This window comes from Mixophyes fleayi, chromosome 1 (assembly GCF_038048845.1).
Source record: "Mixophyes fleayi isolate aMixFle1 chromosome 1, aMixFle1.hap1, whole genome shotgun sequence".
Classification (NCBI taxonomy): Eukaryota; Metazoa; Chordata; class Amphibia; order Anura; family Limnodynastidae; genus Mixophyes; species Mixophyes fleayi.
In genome coordinates this window covers 208143221-208165016 of record NC_134402.1, presented here as the reverse complement: position 1 = coordinate 208165016, position 21796 = coordinate 208143221, and the positions used below count along the sequence as shown (strand labels likewise).

The window sequence follows — 21796 nt, the reverse complement described above, 5'->3', positions numbered from 1 at the left end:
CCCCCCCTTATTTTTTAACCCCTCTGTCATGCTGCCCCCCCGTTTTTTAACCCCTTTGTGCCCCCTCATTTTTTAACCCCTCTGTCATGCTGCCCCCCCGTTTTTTAACCCCTTTGTGCTCCCCCTCATTTTTTAACCCCTCTGTCATGCTGCCCCCCCGTTTTTTAACCCCTCTGTGCCCCCCTCGTTTTCCTCCCTTCACTTACCTTTTCTCCTCTCTTGGTCTTCTCTGCTGCTCTGTGCTCCATTGCTCCAGACTGACTGAATGCTGGGCATGACATGATGACATCACACCCAGCATTCAGACAGTCTGAATAGAGCACAGAGCAGCAGAGAGGAGGGATGCCGGCTCCGCGATCAGGTGAGTATGTTTTTTTTTTTTTTTAAACTAGCCTGCTCCCCCCACCAACGACCGAGCCCCCCCCCCCCCCGCCAAAAAAAAAAAAAAAAAAGGAAAGGAAAAAAACGTTTTGAAAAAAAAAATTAAAAAATTTTAAAAAATCAGCAGCGCAAGGGCCCGGGCCGGGCCCCCTGACATGCCGGGCCCGGGTAATTAGTACCCGCTCCCCCCCCCCTCTCGGCGGCCCTGCATATACCCTGAACAATCAAGGTCCCCCAACTAATTGCACCAATCATTGAATTCAATGGTCTCGTTCAGACCCTCTGGATATAAAGTTTGCAACTTAAAGATCCACAATGCTTCTCCTCTACAAAGGTTGGAGTATCTGTCCCCCCCCTATGAATGGTGTCGAACTTATCCAACCCTATCAATGCAATACCTGAAGCCTCAATTTTTGTGCTTCTCGGAGAAGTGTCTAGAGACTCCGGGCCTGAGTCATCAAGGAGAGTAAGGCAAAAGAAAGGAGTAAATGTTTTCTGGGACAAACCATGTTTCAATGCAAGGGGTGCAAATTAGTTTATTATTTTGCATATAATTTAATATGGTCTGTTTTTCATCTAACACACAAATACTTGATAGCTTTATTTTTACACTGAAATTTAAAGTTGATCTAGCACATGCCCTATCCCAATTATAAATCTGTCCCCACATTTTAAATTTACCTCCCCTCCAATACAACATGGATTTACTCAGGTGCAAAGTTACTCCTTTTTTATGGTTTACTCACCTTAATGACTCAGGTCCTCCATGTGTAAGTAGTCCCTTGATGATATTGATACAATGTTCTCTGAATCTCGTCTTCAAAGGACGTGTTGTTCTGCCTACATATTGGAGGCCACAAGGGCACTCCAATACATACGACGTCTCACAATTAATGAATTGTGCAATATTATACACCTTCCCATTAGAAGTTGATTTAACCTCTTTTGCCCCATTAGAGATATGTTTACATGTAAGGCAAGTGTTTTTATTGCATTTATAACAACCCTTTGGTCGCGAAGGGATCCAAATTCTCTCTTTAATAGGTCTAGAGAGAAAATATCTAGGGAGGTACAATCCCAACAGAAATCGATATGCAGTATTGGGGTCAAGGACCCCGAAAAGGTTAAGAGATCAAGAGGAACGAGAGGAGGAAAAAGAACCCAAAAGATATCAAACAGCCCAATAAACATCAAAGGGATTTTTAACCTCTCTAGTAAACCTCTTGACCCAGACCAGGTTAAACTTTTATCCAAAGGTCTTAAATTTGCTCCAAGTATAGACCCCAATCTGTTCGATCTCTTCACAGAGTTGAACAAATATACTAGAGCCCTCTGTCGACAATGTTACTTCGCATCTAAAAACCTAATGAAAAGGAATTTGAAAGAAAGTACCCCTATTGTGTTGGATTCTGGGGATCTTAATGGCTTATTAATGTTGGATGAATTATGGGAAGAAGGTAATATAAATGATCTGACTCAATCACCGAAAGTTCTATTTGATATTACTAATCAGAACTGGCAGGAAGATTCAGTTAAGTTTAAAAAGAAATCCGACTTTTTTCCCACCAATCATAAAAGTCTTCCTATCCAAGTCTTTTACCAGAATACTCTGGAGAGCTTTAAATCACTATGTAACAATAATATTGATAACAGCAGAAAGAATCTTGGGAAGAAAAATCTATCAAAACTAGAAAGGAGAGCCTTAAAAAACTTACAAAACGACACCTCCCTTGTCATAAAGCAGGCGGACAAGGGAGGGGGAGTCGCTATACTAGATGGATCTGATTATGTTGGGAAGGCATTAGGCCAATTAAATGACTCTGTTTTAAAGCATTCTTGGGAGTGATCCCACAAAATTGTTCCAAGAATATTTGAGAGTTCTCTTAGAGAATGCAGTAATTGAGGGTATTATAAGGAGAGATGAATTTGTTTTTTTATTTCTTTCTATTACTTGCCGAAGATCCATAAGTCCCTCATTCTCCCACCAGGGAGACCCATAGGGGGGGTATTCAATTGTTGCCGTTAACGCTCTCAAACGAGCGCTCTAAAAATATTAGCGTTCATACGGTAATTACTCGCTAAATTTCATTTCACAGCTCCCTGAGCTGCGAGATGAAATTCAGCGAGTAAACTACCGTATTAACGGTATTTACGTGCATATTACCGTATAAACTGTAATATTTTTAGAGAGCTCGTTTTTTTTTGTTTTAGCGCGTTAAAAGCAACAATTGAATACCCCCCCCATAATCTCTAATCTGGGATCTCTGACATCTAATTTGTCTTTTTATGTAGACCATCATTTTCAGAAATATTTGATAGCCGAGAGATCCCACATGAGAGACACTACGCACATTCTTAAAATAACTAATAAAATTAAGTGGAAACCGGGCCTGGCATTTTTAACCTTAGATGTCCAGGCTCTATACACTAATATTCCACTTAATGAAGGATTAAAAACTATTTGATGTATTAAGAAAGGATGTCAATTCTGTAGCTGGACATAATGATTTTTTTCTCAGCGCCATTGAATTCATCTTGACGCATAATTATTTTACATTTGACTCTACAACCTATCTGCAGGTCATGGGGATGGCCATGGGGACCAGGTTTGCCCCGAGCTATGCCAATCTCTACATGGGGGCGTTCGAGGAGCGCTACCTGTGGGGTGGCCCGTTCTGGGTGAACCTGGTCCTATATGGCCGTTTAATCGATGACCTGTTTATAGTGTGGGAGGGTGGTTTGGAGTTGGCTGTCCAATTTGTTGAATTTTTAAATTCAAATAGTTTCAATCTCAAATTTACATATCAATTTAAACCGGTCGAGATGAATTTTTTAGATATCACCTTCGCTGTGAAAGATGATCGGATTGTCTCTTCTAATTATAGTAAACCAGTAGACTCCAATGCCTATCTTCACTATGCAAGTGGGCATCATCGCCCTTGGATAAACAATATTCCAAAGGGTCAGATATTAAGGACACGCCGTAATTGTACGGAAAATGAGGATTTTAGAAGTCAGGCACAAATACTAGAGGATAATTTTGTTGAAAGAGGTTAACCCAAATTATTGGTAGAGACAGCTAAAGAGTGTGCAATAAATAGAGCTAGAAATGAGTTGCTAATTCCCTATACAGAACTAAGAGGGAGTAAGAAGGCATGGAAAGATAATAGTCTTCCGTTATTTGTCTCAAAATATAACACCAAATCCTATAGGATTAGGAAAAATGTCACTGATAATTTTAAGATCTTACAACACGATAATATTTTACATAACTGTATAGGAGACAAACCCAAAATTATCTTTAAAAAGAATTATAATTTGAAGAGTTTGTTAGCACCTAGTTTTTTCAAGCCACAAACACTTAGACCTTTTAAAGAGAGTACTTGGATCCCTTCGCGACCAAATGGTTGTTATAAATGCAATAAAAACACTTGCCTTACATGTAAACATATCTTTAATGGGGCAAAAGAGTTTAAATCAACTTCTAATGGGAAGGTGTATAATATTGCACAATTCATTAATTGTGAGACGTCGTATGTTGTCTATGTATTGGAGTGCCCTTGTTGCCTCCAATATGTAGGCAGAACAACACATCTTTTGAAGACGAGATTCAGAGAACATCGGATCAATATCATCAAGGGACTACTTACACATGGAGTCTCTAGACACTTCTCCGAGAAGCACAAGAGCGAGGCTTCAGATATCACATTGATAGGGTTGGAAAAGTTCGACACCATTCATAGGGGGGGGGGGGAACAGAAACCCCAACCTTTGTAGAGGAGAAGCAATGTGGATCTTTAGGTTGCAAACTTTATATCCAGAGGGTCTGAACGAGACCATTGAATTCAATGATTGGTGCAATTAGTTGGGGGACCTTGATGGTTCGGGGTATATGTCATTTTTTAGCGGCCCCAGTGATCTTGGGACCTAGGTTAACATAAATCTTTAATTTAGTAGTTTTTATTTATATTTATGTAAGGAATGTTATTTTAGTAAAACTTATTTTGTTTTTATTTATTTCTGTGGATTTATGTGAATCCGGAAGAGTAGAAAGCTCACAGCAATATATGTTTATATATTTTTATTTAATATTTGTTTTTTTATTATCTTCTATATATTTGGTGAACAGAGAAACACTGTTTTATAGCACATTGGGCATATAAAGTAATTGAATCATTTGAGAGATACTGCCATTAAGAATATTAGGCAAATGGTGTGACTGAATCAATTAAATTCATGGAGGAAGGGCTATTTAAAGACTTACGATTGAACAGCTGAGACTGAGGCTTGAGAAAGTCCACAATGTAGTGGACGAAACGCTATGCCTTTGGAATCTTTATTCATCTGCTGGAGACTAATGTGAAACATCTCTACCATCTATCAAGATCAGTGATCCAGTCCATACATGGATATGAATGCGGCATCAATGGTCATAATAGGAACACACAAGCAGTAGATTTGTTTCCTCCGGACCCCTACAGGTGCGCACCTCTCTTTTCTCATTACTGGAACTCACACACTGCCACGCGAATAGTAACAGCTTGGAGGAGACTCAATCGGGACTTAATACACTTTCGGTGGACTTCACAGGGACCCGAGTAAGTCTGTTCTATTCACACTAACCCCTACATCATCGTTCAGTCCCACTAACATCTCTCCAATTCCCTTCATTGGCGTCCTCAAATTGAATAACGTCCAGCTGGCTATATGTGTAGATATACAGGATTTTTTCCGGATTGGTACACCTATCCATATATCTACCATTCAGTACGAGCCAGCAGCACTCTCTATTGCCCACCTCAATTGTGCTATGTTATATTATGGGACATTTGCAATCTGACGCATATGTGATCTGATGTCCGTATTGGACTAATTATTCTGAATTGTGTTTTAACCATTAAATTGTAATATTTTATTTCTCATTGACTGTATGTGATTTATATATTGGTTGATAATATATAAACTAGCACACATCTAGGTGGATTTTTTCCCAGCACTGTACACACATATTTGTATCTTCCACATAATAATAACACTATCAGATGCCTATGTCCTTTATTCTCATGCTCAGATTTCATAAAAATACAGATATATATATATATATATATATATATATATATATATATATATATATATATATAATTTCAATAAACCCTATTAACTCTGCTCCTAAGTGAAAACAAGGATTGCAAAACCTTTATGAGTAAGAATAGTAAAATGCAAACACCCTTCTCCTAAAACTGATGATGATGATAATAATGATGACAGTAAATAGTTACTGCAACTAATATCTCTGTGTCTTTTTTTCCATAAAATTGTTAATTAATTCTTACCGTTTCAGGGTCCTTGTTATCCATGGAGAACCTCCAACAGAGGGAACACATTCCTCCACCAAGGGATGCAATTTTACAAAGCTCAGCACCTCATCAGGGAGACTACGTGAGGAATTGTAGTGCATGGAGGAAGTAACACAACAACCTGGGCTGCAGGAAAATCAATGAAGCAGATAAAAATTTGTTATGGAAACGTTAAATATATTAACCTGGTATTGTTTAACCAACATATACATATATCCATAGTTTATAAAATAATCAAATATACTTGAAATAATGGTAGTTTAGTAAACCTATCTGTAAGGAGTAAAGACAATATATTATAAAACAATGTACAGTGCAATATAATGCAGTTACAAGCATAAGTGATAATTTAAAATTGGTACAGCACTGTTCATAAAGCAATAGGGCACAATAAAAGTGTTTTAGTGGAAGATATAACCATAGCAAAAAAAATTACAGTATGCTGTAGCTGGTTTAATAGATACAATATTAAAATAGACTGTGGTATATTTACTAAGATGAAGTGACCCATGTTATCACACCAGGAGGCTTGCTACCTTACTACCATTCCATAATGTATTTGTACTATGAAGAATTTAGGATTTCTTAAAATAAAAATTTCAAAGAAAGAAGAGAGAATAGGTGCCTTTTTGGACCTGTTTTTCTTGTTTTTCACATTTCACTTGTTTTTACCATTCCTGGAAATTTAAACTCCTTTTGTGTTCCTCATATAAGAAATAGCCTTCTCTCTTCCTTTCTTGTATGGTATCAGTTATTAAAGGGAGCACCCTATAAAAGTGAATAAAATATATATACATATACTGTTAAACTTTGTAAGATAAGTTAGGAGAAAAGTAAACCACTTTAATGCCAACTAGCGTAAAAGGTCTAATGTTTTATTAGTTATTCAAGGAAGCAACCACTAGTGGAGAAGGTTTAAAACTTTGACTTGAGATTTTTATCTTGTTCCTTTTTTTTCTTTCTATATTTAAAACCTGTTTATTTATCCTACTTTGTCATGTTCCTGATTTATTTTATATCTGTTGAAAATAAACATATTCTGTGTTATAAACTGTACAATACATATATATTAAAAAAACACTCAAGAGAACAATTGCAGAGTTTCAAACGGAATGAACTGTTGATATATATTGATGTAAAACTAGGGTATATGATGAACTGGGAGGGATAAGGTAAGTAATATATATTATTTTGTTTAGTATTTAACACAAACAAGCAAATACAATAAGTAATAGTACAATATCTGACTACATCTTTGCTAAGTCCCCTTTATTAACAAAGTCATAAAACTTGAGTTACAACAGAGAAATGAAATTCCAGATTTGTTCTCTCAAATGTTGATGATGTTAGTCTAGTAGGGGTGTAGGACATATATATATATATATATATATATATATATTAGAGATGAGCGCACTCGAATTTCGTGAATCCGAGCCCACCCGAGCGTTGCCGATCCGAGTCGGATCCGAGACAGATCCGGGTATTGGCGCCAAATGAAAACCTGAAACCGAGGCTCGGAGTCATAATCCCGCTGTCGGATCTCGCGATACTCGGATCCTATAAATTCCCCGCTAGTCGCCGCCATCTTCACTCGGGCATTGATCAGGGTAGAGGGAGGGTGTGTTAAGTGGTCCTCTGTCCTGGTAGATCTCGTGCTGTGCTGTTTAGTTCTGTGCTGTGCTGTGTTCTGCAGTATCAGTCCAGTGGTGCTGTGTCCTGTGCTCTGTCCTTCTGAGTTCAGTGGTGCTGCTGGGTCCTGTGCTGTGTCCTGTTCAGTCCAGTGGTGCTGTGTCCTGTGCTCTGTGCTTCTAAGGGCATAGTTATTTCCCCATTATTCCCAAGTTTTTAAAAAATAAAAAAAAAGTTATAAAAAAAAATATATATTTTTTTTTTTAAAAAAAAGTAATTATAACAAAATTTGCAAAACCAATCCAGCAGTATAAGTCCATTGGTACTGCAATATTACCAAGTTCACACATTCTGCAGTATCTTGTGCTACATATAATGGAGACCAAAAATTTGGAGGATAAAGTAGGGAAAGATCAAGACCCACTTCCTCCTAATGCTGAAGCTGCTGCCACTAGTCATGACATAGACAATGAAATGCCATCAACGTCGTCTTCCAAGCCCGATGCCCAATCTCCTAGTAGAGGGCATGTAAAATCCAAAAAGCCCAAGTTAAGTAAAAGTAGCAAAAAGAGAAACTTAAAATCATCTGCGGAGAAATGTAAAGTTGCCAATATGCCATTCACGACACGGAGTGGCAAGGAAAGGCTTAGGCCCTGGCCCCTGTTCATGACTAGTGGTTCAGCTTCACCCAAGGATCTTAGCCCTCCTCCTCCTCCCCCCCTACAAAAAATTGAAGAGAGTTATGCTGTCAGCAACAAAACAGCAAACAACTCTGCCTTCTAAAGAGAAATTATCACAAATCCCCAAGACGAGTCCAAGGGTGTTGGTGGTTGTCAAGCCTGACCTTTCCATCACTGTACGGGAAGAGGTGGCTCGGGAGGAGGCTATTGATGATGTAGCTGGCGCTGTGGAGGAACTTGATGATGAGGATGGTGATGTGGTTATTGAAAATGGGGCACCAGGGGGGGAAACAGCTGATGTCCATGGGATGAAAAAGCCCATCGTCATGCCTGGTCAGAAGACCAAAAAATGCACCTCTTCGGTCTGAAGTTATTTTTATCCAAATCCGGACAACCAAAGTATGGCCATATGTAGCTTATGTAAAACTCAAATAAGCAGGGGTAAGGATCTTGCCCACCTAGGGACATCCTCTCTTATACGTCACCTGAATAACCTTCATAGTTCAGTGGTTAGTTCAGAAACTGGGGCTAGGACCGTCATCGGTACAGGGACACCTAAATCCCGTGGTCCAGTTGTATACACACCAGCAACACCCTCCTCATCAACTTCCTCCACGATCTCCATCAGATTCAGTCCTGCAGCCCAAGTCAGCAGCCAGACTGAGTCCTCTTCAATACGGGATTCATCCGAGGAATCCTGCAGCGGTACGCCTACTACTGCCACTGCTGCTGTTGCTGCTGTTAGTCGGTCATCTTCATAGAGGGGAAGTCGTAAGACCGCTAAGTCTTTCACAAAACAATTGACCATCCAACAGTCGTTTGCCATGACCACAAAATACGATAGTAGTCACCCTATTGCAAAGCGTATAACTGCGGCTGAAACTGCAATGTTGGTGTTAGACGTGCGCCCGGTGTCCGCCATCAGTGGAGTGGGATTTAGAGGGTTGATGGAGGTATTGTGTCCCCGGTACCAAATCCCGTCGAGATTCCACTTCACTAGGCAGGCGATACCAAAAATGTACAGAGAAGTACGATCAAGTGTCCTCGGTGCTCGAAAAAATCCGGTTGTACCCACTGTCCACTTAACCACGGACATGTGGACAAGTGGTTCTGGGCAAACGAAGGACTATATGACTGTGACAGCCCACTGGGTAGATGCATCCCCCTTCCGCAGCAACAGCAACAGCTGCATCAGTAGCAGCATCTACAAATTGGCTGCTCGTGCAAAGGCAGGCAACATTGTATATTACAGGCTTTAATAAGAGGCACAACGCTGACAACATATTAGAGAAACTGAGGGAAATTATCTCCCAGTGGCTTACCCCACTTAGTCTCTCATGGGGATTTGTGGTGTCAGACAATGCCAGTAACATTGTGCAGGCATTAAATATGGGCAATTTCCAGCACGTCCCATGTTTTGCCCACACCATTAATTTGGTGGTGCAGCATTACCTCAAGAGTGACAGGGGTGTGCAGGAGATGCTTGCGGTGGCGCACAAAATTGCTGGACACTTTCGGCATTCAGCCAGTGCCTACCGCAGACTAGAGGCACATCAAAAAACCATGAACCTGCCCTGCCATCACCTCAAACAAGAGGTTGTGACGCACTGGAACTCCACCCTATATATGCTGCAGAGGATGGAGGAGCAGCAAAAGGCCATTCAGGCCTACACAGCCACCTACGACATAGGCAAAGGAGCGGGGATGCGCCTGAGTCAAGCGCAGTGGAGACTGATTTCCGTGTTGTGCAAGGTTCTCCAGCCGTTTGAACTTGCCACACGAGAAGTCAGTTCCGACACTGCCAGCTTGAGTCAGGTCATTCCCCTGATCAGGCTGTTGCAGAAGCAGCTGGAGAAAGTGAGGGAGGAGCTGGTAAACCATTGCGATTACACCAAGCATGTAGCTCTTGTGGATGTAGCCCTTCGTACGCTTTGCCAGGATCCGAGGGTGGTCACTCTTTTAAAGTCAGAGGAATACATTCTGGCCACCGTGCTCGATCCTCGGTTTAAAGCGTATGTTGTGTCTCTGTTTCCGGCGGACACAAGTCTACAGCGGTGCAAAGACCTGCTGGTCAGGAGATTGTCCTCTGAAGAGGACCGTGACATGCCAACAGCTCCACCCTCATTTTCTTCCACATCTATGGCTGCGAGGAAAAAGCTCAGTTTTCCTAAAAGAGCCGCTGGCGGGGATGCTGATAACATCTGGTCCGGACTGAAGGACCTGCCAACCATTGCAGACATGTCTACTGCCGCTGCATTGGATGCTGTCACAATTGAAAAAATGGTGGAGGATTATTTTGCTGACACCATCCAAATAGACATGTCAGACAGTCCATATTGTTACTGGCAGGAAAAAAAGGCAGTTTGGAAGCCCCTGTACAAACTGGCTCTATTTTACCTGAGTTGTCCCCCCTCCAGTGTGTACTCGGAAAGAGTTTTTAGTGCAGCGGGGAACCTGGTCAGTGAGCGGCGAAGGAGGTTGCTTCCTCACAACGTTGAAAAAATGATGTTAATAAAAATGAATAATCAATTCCTCAATGAAGTACAGCACTGCCCTCCAGATAGTACAGAGGGACCTGTGGTTGTGGAGTCCAGCGGGGACGAATTGATAATGTGTGAGGAGGAGGAAGTACACACTGTAGGGGGAGAGGAATCAGAGGTTGAGGATGAGGACGACATCTTTCCTCAGTAGAGCCTGTTTAGTTTGTACAGGGAGAGATGAATTGTTTTTTTGGTGTGGGGGCCCAAACAAACCAATCATTTCAGCCACAGTTGTTTGGTAGGCCCTGTCGCTGAAATGATTGGTTTGTTATAGTGTGCATGTCCTATTTCAACAACATAAGGGTGGGTGGGAGGGCCCAAGGACAATTCCATCTTGCAACTCTTTTTTTGGCATTATGTGACCATTCAACAGTCGTTTGGCATGTTCAAAAAGTAAAACAAAATGTCAACAAATTCAAAAAAATTAAACCAAAAGTAAAATGCCCTGTCATTATTTAAAACAAGAGGTATTGACGTGCTAGAATTACTGTAGTGTTTATATGTTATAAACACTACACTTGGAAGTTGGAGGAGGTATTGTGGCCCCGGTACCAAATTTAGTACCGGGGCCACTCCACTATGCAGTCCAGATAGAGGTGTATCAGATATTAAACAACGTTGACTGTTGCTGCAAAATTTTTAAATAATATTGTCGGGAACAATACACTATGCAGTCCATAAACTTTTTTGGTGGAATTCAGACCCGTGGAGGGTTTTTTATTATATTGTGGCCCCGGTAAAAAATTGTGTACCGGGGCCACCCCACTACGAAGTCAAGGAACTTTTTTTTGGGAATTCAGACAAGTGGAGGGTTTTTTAATTATATTGTAGGGACCACTCCTCTACGCAGTCCAGATACATTTTTTTGGTGCGATTTAGACCAGTTGAGGGTTTTTAAATTATATTGTGGTGACCACTCCTCTACGCAGTCCAGGTACATTTTTTGGAGCGATTCAGACCAGTTGAGGGTTTTTAAATTATATTGTGGTGACCACTCCTCTACGCAGTCCAGGTACAATTTTTGGTGTAATTAACACCAGTTGATGGTTTTCTTATTATATTGTGGTGACCACTCCTCCACGCAGTCCAGGTACATTTTTTGGTGCGATTCAGACCAGTTGAGGGTTTTTAAATTATATTGTGGTTACCACTCCTCTATGCAGTCTAGGTACAATTTTTGGTGTAATTAACACCAGTTGATGTTTTTTCTTATTATATTGTGGTGACCACTCCTCTACGCAGTCCAGGTAAATTTTTTGGTGCGATTCAGACCAGTTGAGGGTTTTTAAATTATATTGTGGTGACCACTCCTCTACGCAGTCCAGGTACATTTTTTGGTGCGATTCAGACCAGTTGAGGGTTTTTAAATTATATTGTGGTTACCACTCTTCTACGCAGTCCAGGTACAATTTTTGGTGGGATTCAGACCATTTGAGGGTTTTTAAATTATATTTTGGTGACCACTTCTCTACGCAGTTCAGGTACAATTTTTGGTGTAATTAAGACCAGTTGATGGTCACGTGCTCTGTGTTGTGTTTATAAATCTATACATGTGAGTGTGTATAGCGCTGTACGTTCTCATCAATGATTTATTAAATTGTTTACAAAAGGTACATTGTCTATGCGCCCAGGGACCAACTACTACTATCAAAAATATTTGAATGGATATCTCCTTTAATGCTTTTTTTATTGAGGATACCATAACACTCCCTGTGACTACTGAGTGTACCCAAGAAAAAACAGATTAAGTGGAATTGAAAACTTCCAGTTTAATTTGTTGGTTGCAGAGGTTCAACAGAAAACAAATCAACATACAAAACAAACAATCCTATAGCATCTCTGGCAATAGGGTTGTTTTTCGGTAAGATTCTTTCTCTAATAAGGTGACCACAAAACAGAGCTTTATAAAGCAGCTTCCACATACCACGTGTTCCACAGACAGATGCATGTCAGCATCACCAGCTATTTTCCCAGGCCATATACTGTATGTGTGTAACACTCTTATACGCTTTGTCACCAAAATCCCAGGTCAGACACGGGATAATGAACACGGTTTCAACACATGTTGCAACCCTTCACACTGCTCGTTTGTCCCGGATATTTCTCAAGTCGCCATCTTTCACACTGGACCCGTGTCTGTCCTGCATTTTCAAGTTAAGCCCCTCCAATGAGTTGTTTTCAACTTAACTCGGCGTGACCAGGGTCGACCCATTCACACAGACACACGACCTGGGTTATTCCTGGGTCCATGCCTCTGTGTGAAAGGGGTATTAGTAGTGAGAACAGAATTTTTTGGAAGTTCTCTAGGATATCATGTGAGTATTGATATGTATTGTACTCTTTTTAAATGTGCATTTACCTGTTGCTTTATTGACATCTTTTTTACATTTACAATATTACAATCACCATTTATTTGAACCTGTGTCCAAGCCCCAACTATACTTGTTTTATTAGTGTAATTAGTATACCGATAAATGAGTGTATTACATTTTGTAGCAGTGTGTTTTTGTAATAAGCCAATTTTGGAACATGTAAGTTTAAAATGTCATCTATATCAGTCTATGGAGACTGCATTTGCAGAACTGACAGTGTAGGTTTACTATGCAGACATGAGCCACAAATCACTCTAAGGGGTATATTTACTAAACTGCAGGTTTGAAAAAGTGGAGATGTTGCCCATAGCAAACAATCAGATTCTTGTTATAATTTATTTAGTACATGCAACAAAATGACAGCTAGAATCTGATTGGCTGCTATAGGCAACATCTCCACTTTTTCAAACCCGCAGTTTATTAAATATACCCCTAAATCTCTCCCCTTCCATTCAGCACAAAGTCGGATACTTTCACATTAGTCACTATTGATTACTCAACCCACAATGACAAATCTGTTAGTTATTACTCGTATTATAGCTAAATATTGTTTTGCATCACATTGAACAGAAATAAATATTTTGGGGATGTGACCCCCAAGCAAGGCTCTAAATGTACTGCCACTAATTACATTTCTATACATAATCCATAATTAAGTACGCCACTTTAACACTAAGATTTGTGTCTCTTAGATACAAATATTTTCACATACCACATACCAGAATCCAATTCCAAAAGACACTCCAAATGCATGGACCTTTTATATTCCATCAGCAAATCATTCTGTTTGTGACATGAAAACAATGCTTTGTGCCAATCAGTGATGTATACTTTTAATGACATTTAAATTAAGGCAATATATAGTAAATGTGACCCTTAAAAGACATCTAAATGCATTAACCCACCCCCTACTTAGTATAAAAAATAATAACATGTTTTCCACTCAAAAAGAGAGCTCTCTGTTGTGTACATATACCTAAGCAAATCAACCAAAATTCACAACCAGCTTAAATATATACGAAATAGAATTTGACTTTCAAATACACTGATAGCTTGCACAATTTAATTAGTAATTCTTTACTTGTACCTCTTATTGGCATTCTGCGATGGATGATACCATAGATGTGCAGCAGGAGGTCTCATAGATAAAGAATCACCTCAGGAGTTACCTTATATTCAGACAGAACGAGTCTTGAGATGTACATCTTCTTTAAATAGTACTAAGTACCAGGATCAGTATAACAACAGCTTTCAGTAATAGCTTCTTAACATAACATATCAGTAACATGAGCTGCTCAGCTCATCTCCTTTCTCAGAGAGTTTCTTCTAGAACACACAGAGTTGAGACAGGAAATATACAAACAAGTACATGCATATACAGCAGACAAACAATACACCTCTGTATGAATACAGCGCCATCTGCTGACCCTCCATGGTAACTACATGCATATAAACAAACCCATAGTCTGTTGTACATATTTCAACACCCCTTCTCAACAGACTGGGTTTCTTCAGTTAGACCCATCTTTGACGTAAGTCTCCAATGTCTCTCTCTGACAAGAGGCTTAGTCAGGATATTAGCTGTCATATCTTCTGTTGGGCAATAGTTCAACTCTATAAGACCTTGTTCCTGTAGATCCCTCAGGAAGTGATGCTTGACATCAATGTGCTTGGTTCTTGGGTTCACAATTTCTGTTTGTGCTAATGCAAGGCATTCTTGATTATCCTCATATATCTTGATAGGTTCTTCTTGAGGCATTCCTAGGTCTGATAGTAGTTGCATTAACCATACCACTTCTTGACTGGCGTGAGCTGCCGCGATATATTCAGCCTCTGTAGAAGATAGTGCCACGGAAGACTGCTTCTTGCTTGTCCAGCTGATTAATCCTTCTCCGATAGAGAATAGATATCCACTTGTGGATATTCTGTCACTTTTGTCTCCAGCCCAATCTGCGTCAACATATCCTGTTGACTTGTGACTTGTGCTTGCTGAGAGCTTAAGCTTCTTGTTAATCGTTCCCTTTAAGTAACGAATTACCCTCTTAACTGCATTCCAATCCATCTTGGTTGGTTTAGAAACTTTTCTGCTTAAAATCCCGACTGCTGTGGAGATATCTGGTCTAGTGACGGTTGCAATATATAGCAATTTTCCTATGGCCTTTCTGTATAGATGGTTATCCTGTGACAGGTTGCTCTGATCATTTGGTTCCTTTACATAACTTGTCTCCATAGGAGTGCTTGCTGTCTTTGCTTCCTGTATACCAAATTTCTCAATGGTTTCCTGAATCTTGTATTTCTGACTTAGTGTGAATGTTCCATCATCTTCTCTTGAGATTTGCATTCCCAAGTAATGTGTTATGTGGCCGAGGTCTTTTGTTTCAAACTGACGGTTTAGTTCTTGTAGCAATTCAATTTCGTCCCCTTCTTGTTCGAAACAAACTAGCAAATCGTCCACATAGATCAATACATAGAACCATCTTTCCTCTGCCAACTTTGTATAGAGACATGGGTCTGCTTTACTTCTGACGAATCCCTTCTCTGTCAGAACTCCATTTATCTTTGTATGCCATGCTCTTGTTGCTTGTTTAAGACCATATATACTCTTGTTAAGCTTACATACATGATCTGGGTTTAGAGAATTCACAAAGCCTGGTGGTTGTTCCATGTATATATCTTCCTTTAGTTCACCATGTAGGAAAGCCATCTTTACATCAAAATGTTTCACTTGCATACCTTTTATGGCTGCTGTTAGGAGTAAGGTTCTAATGGTAGTGTGCTTCACAACTGGAGCAAACGTTTCATCATAATCTTCTACAAATTTCTGTGAATATCCTTTAGCGACCAATCTTGCCTTGTATCTTTCTATTTTTCCTTCAGAATCAAACTTGACCTTAAAAGTCCATTTACATCCTATGGCCTTTTTGTCTACTGGTAGTCTGGTCAATGTCCATGTCTGGTTGTCTTCCATTGATTCCATTTCTTCCTTTGCGGCTCTTAACCATTTCTGTGCTTCTCTTTCTGAAAAATTGGCAATTTCCTCCCATGATGTAGGTTCTTGTATGTTAATAGCTTTTGCTTTGTAAGATAAACGTGCAGGTGGTTTTCCCTTATTTTCTCTTGAAGAGCGTCTCACCCCCTCGGATGTATTCTCCCGAGTGTCGCTGGTATCTGTCTTGTGTTGTACTTCAACTTCTTGAGTGATCTCTACTTCATCTGTTTCTTTGGATTCTGTACTTTCTTCTTCAGTAGAGTCTACTGGAATTATGACATCATTTTGTGTTTGTTCTATGAATGTCACACTGTTGCTTATAATTACTTTTCCAGTTTTTGGATTTAAGATTCTGTAGCCTTTTGAATGTTCACTGTAGCCAACTAGAACGCCCTCTACTGCTCGGTTCTGCAACTTGCTTCGTTTTTCAGCGGGAATGTAGGCGAAGGCTCTGCATCCAAAAACTCTAATGTGCTTTAAGCTGGGTTTCTTACCACACCACAGCTCGTATGGTGTTTTCCTTACTGCCTTGGAAAGTAGTCTTTTTTGAAGATAGGTGGCTGTCGCTGCTGCTTCACCCCAATATTTGTCAGGTAGTCCTGAATCTGTAAGCATGCACCTTATCATTTCTGTTAGTGATCTGTTTTTCCTCTCAGATACACCATTTTGCTCTGGTGTATATGGTACTGTCTTCTGATGCTCAATACCGAGTCCTCTTAAGTACTGTTCTATTTTCTGGCCTGTGAACTCGCCTCCATTGTCACTGCGAAGAGTTAGCACATTCCTCTTGAACCTGTTTCCGGTCATGGTCACATAGTCTTGCAGCTTTTCTAAGACTTCATCTTTACTTTGTATTAGATAAGTGACTGTGAACCTGGAATAGTCCTCAATGAATGTCAGCATATACCTTTTGTCTCCTACGGTTCGCGTTTTCATAGGTCCACATACATCACTATGTACCAGGTCTAGTGGTCTGGAAGCTCTGTTTTCACTTTTCTTAAGAATTGTCATCCTTGTTGCTTTTGCTTTTATGCAGCATTGGCATTTCATCATTTCCGAACAGTCTGACACTGTGAGATCCCTGGCTAGGTCTCTCCTCTGCATTTCCTTTATGCAATCTGGGTGTCTATGTCCTAATCTTCTATGCCACTTGTGAATACAGTCAGCGTGTTTCTGTGCACTCAGCTTTGCCTGCTGTTCTGCGATATCCAGACAGTATAAATGTTCTCTTATTCTGGCTGTAGCTAGCGTTTCTCTTCCATTTTGGATGAAACACTTATTATTCTGAAACTTTACAGTAAGTCCTTTTTCTACTAGATTCTTTACTGACAGCAGTGCTCCTTCAAGCTTGGGAACATATAGCACATCTGTTACGGGTATCTCTGCATAGCTGCCATTACCCTTGGAGCATAGGAATTGACCCTTCCCTTTCCCTTCTGCAATGATATTTGTTCCATCTTTCCCAAGTAGATTGTTTCTTTATGGTTCAAATCAAGTTCAGTAAAGAAGTCCTTGTTGTTTGTCATATGACTAGTCGCTCCTGAGTCTACATACCACTTTTCCGACAATTGGGTTACTGTCGCTTTAAATGTTCCATTCCAATTGTGTGCTCCTGTATCTGTAAGTGTGGCTTTGGCTCTTTGTTTGTGTAATCTTTCTGGTGGTTTGTGCTGCTCTGTCTTCCATATGGTGCAATCTTTTTTCAGGTGACCCACTTTCTTGCATCTGAAACATGCTCTTGTTTCCCTGGTGTGTGGCTTAGTGTCCACCATTTTAAGTGTTTTCTCTATGTCACTCTCAGTATTGCACTCTGCAAGCTCCTTTCTGCGTTGATACTCCTCTATAAGCCTGTTCTTCACAAAGTCTAGTGTGATTTCTGCTTCAGGTCTCATTTCTAGTGCATTTATTATTATGTATCTGGTAAGCTGCACAGGAGGATAGCTACTATGTGGTTGCTTTTGATTTCTTCTCCCATTGACCTGAGCTGTATGGTTATCTCTAGTAGTGCACTGATGTGTTCTTGCATTGTCTTGCCTTTGTTAAATCTCATTTGGTATAGTTTTCTTAATAGGAATAGTTTGCTGTTCAAACTTGATCCTTCATGCACCCTCTGTAATGCAATCCACATGTCTTTAGCTGTACTCTCTTGTCTTATGTGTATAAGCTGATCATCTTCCACCAGTAAACTTATGGTGGCTCTTGCCTGTTTGTCCTTCTTAATCCACTGCTGATCCTCTCCTTCAGGTCTGTTTGCACTTATGACTTCCCATAAATCATCTCTGGTTAATAGCATTTCTACTTTAAACTTCCATGTCTGATAGTTCTCATTAGAAAGCTTGCTAGCAGCTAGTCTGAGATCTGTGTAATTGGCCATAACCCTTCTTTGTATGAATCTCTCTATTCTTCTGTGGTATTAAACTTGTTTTACTCACAGTTTTCTCTCCAAGGTTCTCCTGGGTGTTTCTTGTGTACGTTACACAGTCTGCTGTCTGTGCCTGCTGGGACTTGCAGTGCAGCTCGTGATCTGGATGTTGCTTAGGATGCACTCCTGATAACTTTATCTTGTATAGACTCCAGTCTGGGTCCATAACCTATTGGCATTCTGCGATGGATGATACCATAGATGTGCAGCAGGAGGTCTCATAGATAAAGAATCACCTCAGGAGTTACCTTATATTCAGACAGAACGAGTCATGAGATGTACATCTTCTTTATATAGTACTAAGTACCAGGATCAGTATAACAACAGCTTTCAGTAATAGCTTCTTAACATAACATCAGTAACATGAGCTGCTCAGCTCATCTCCTTTCTCAGAGAGTTTCTTCTAGAACACACAGAGTTGAGACATGAAATATATAAACAAGTACATGCATATACAGCAGACAAACAATACACCTCTGTATGAATACAGCACCATCTGCTGACCCTCCATGGTTACTACATGCATATAAACAAACCCATAGTCTGTTGTACATATTTCAACACCTCTGAATCGAAGAAAATATATTTGGAATACAAACCCCAAAAGATGCTGCAATGGCGCTGCTTCCCCCACTTATGTTTCATTAATTAAGAAATCATTTTTTATGCCAAGCTAAAACAGTGTTTTGTATCATTTATTGGCATATACCAACACACCACTGAATGGAAAGAATACAACAAATACCAAATTTAGGGAAATAAATAGAGACAAAACCCCAAGAGACACCCCAAATGAATTTGTTGCTTAAATTTCAGTAGCAAATAGTTTGGTTTGAAAACTGCACTTTGTGTCTCTTAAGTCACATATATCGTAAGATTTCCTTGACCAAACTGAATCCATTGGTACCTAAAACTAAGGCTATATATAGGGGATGCATTCCCCACTACATTTTAGTAAAATTATGTCCTACCCTAAAATTTACTTCTACCTCACATCCCTTAGTGAGCAGTATCCAATGACACCAAAATCAAGGCAATATATGTGACCCCCTAAGAACACTCCAAATACGCAATTAACATTCCCTGCGTTTTTTTAAATGAGCAAATAATTCTATTTTCCAAGCTGAATGACCACTTGCTGTTCCATTGACACATATCCCAGCATGATTCTAATTGAGCAAAATCTAGGAATATAAGGCACTACACAGGTTTGTGATCCCAAACATTACATTTTTTAAGTAGCAAATCATTTTGTTTGCCGAGCTGAAATGTTGATTTGTGTTACTTTGTGGCAGTGTATCCTGATCAAACAAAATGCCTCAACACTGAATAATAATGAACAAAACAAAGTGTTTATTGCTATCTTGCATTTGTATGTCTTTCAATGTGTGTACTTCTATGTAAAGAGTTGTAGCACAATAAAAAATGCATAACTGACAAAAATCAAAACTAAAAGCAATATCTGGACACAACAAGCAGATATGGTATATTGCATTATTATACATATGCTATTATTAAAACGAACTAAGATCTTACAGCAGTCTTTCATTTGAATGGTCCTTTGGAGTGATATTATCACTCCAAAGGAGTTTTTAATATGCTATTTTATTGCATCATAATATTATAAGTTATGTTTTTAAGTGTATGCATTACCTATACATTTTTTGGTTAAGTTTTGGTATAATTAAATACTCCAGCAAGTGTGCCCTGGGGTAGAGGTAATGACTCATAGTGCTGTCTCAGTACAACATATAGAATTGTGGGGTATTGTGTCCATGTGTTGTTAAAGAATCAATAATCCCCAAGAATAAAATTATTTAGATATGAAGCATAAAGTTAAAATACATTGTTCAGTGTTACCATAAAATTCTACTCTGGTAAAAGTAAATTATTACTCCTCCACTAAAGACAGCTGAAGAACCTCCCACATCTTAAGAACAGTGCCCAGATGGGATCTGACATAGGTCAAAATGAAGATTCTTCAGATATTGGACCCGCCGGCACGGGTGGGGTACATTTTTACGATGTGCATGTGTCCGATACTGGATACGCTGACAGGAAGGTGTATTCCCCGGCACACTGGTAATGCTGACAGCTGGTAGGACAGACCGGAAACCGTGGCGATGAATGAAGAAGATGGCAGGTAAGGATGACGTCAATTTTAATCCGCACATTATGTTTGCCGTTTTTATGTGCTAATTTAAGGAGCCGCTGCCTGTACAATGTTATTTAGAAAGCCTAATACATTGTACAGGTGGCGCCTCCTTAAAATAGCACATAAAAACAGCAAACATAATGTGCGGATTAAAAGTGACGTCATCCTTACCTGCCGTCTTCTTGATTCGTCGCCACAGTTTCCGGTCAGTCTTTACAGCTGTCAGCATTACCAGTGTCCTGGGGCATTCCCTTCGGTGTATTCCTGTCGGCGTATCCAGTATCGGAGAGATGCCAATCGTTTTAATGACTACCACCAGCCGGCACAATACAGTATAATAATATACAATGACATTTAAAAAAAGCGCACCCCAACCCTCAAACAGATTTTGTTAGGGTTAATCAGGGGGGACAAAAAGCATGGGGCTCCCCCGATTTTACTAGAACTAGCACTAGACTTTGCCAGTTGGGGCTGGTGGCACCATAGCAGGAAAACCTATAGTGTGGGGTTTCCCTGCCATAATGACAACCAGCCCTGGGCTGGGCAGCATGGGCTGAGTTCCCTAGGGTGCTGGGGGTTGCAAAAAAGCTTTCCCCCCCAGGGCTACCCAGCCCTGTGCTGATAGCACTAGGGCTCTTCCCACACTCCTGGGCAGTGGGTGTGGGATAATACATTGTATTTTTATAGTAAACACAGCATTTGGTGTTGGTGCACTACATGACCCAGCAAGTCCAGGCATGCTGGTGCTAGTAGTACTATAAGCACCATGGCTGCCAGGCATTGCTGGCACTTGGGGAATCACAAGTGCCAACATGCCCTGGCACCTGGGACCTGTAGCGTTAAAAGATAAAATGTAAATAAACCACACACCTGGTTGCCAGAATAATTTTATTGGTGGGGGGGAGGGAGGAGGAGGGCAGTAATGCCAACAACCAGGCTCTTCATCTGTAATAAGTCCCATTATCCATACTTGTCCAAAAAAACAACATAGTAAAATTTATCCCCGGTTCCGTGCTTGTCCAAAAACACCCTGGTAAAATTAATCCCAAGATTTGTGCTGGCATGCTTCTTTTTTATTATTAATAATAATAATAATAATAATAATAATAATAATAATATTATTATTATTATTAATATTAATATTATAATTATTATTATTATGTACGTCATTGTGTATTATTGGACTGTATTGTGCCAGCACTTGGGCTAATGTGTTGTGGGGAGGGGTTGGAGTTCATGTTTGTGATTACTGTTTTTAATATTAACTATTT

General features: G+C 40.0%; 1 protein-coding gene across 1 annotated transcript in view; it reads right to left on the bottom strand.

The window, feature by feature from the left end:
• LOC142148988 (semaphorin-6B-like) overlaps nucleotides 1–21796 on the bottom strand; it is a 527730-nt gene that overhangs the window by 56036 nt on the left and 449898 nt on the right. Inside the window, exon 12 of the mRNA XM_075204826.1 lies at nucleotides 5715–5864. Coding sequence (XP_075060927.1) covers nucleotides 5715–5864 — 150 coding nt within the window. The remainder of the gene's footprint in view (nucleotides 1–5714; nucleotides 5865–21796) is intronic.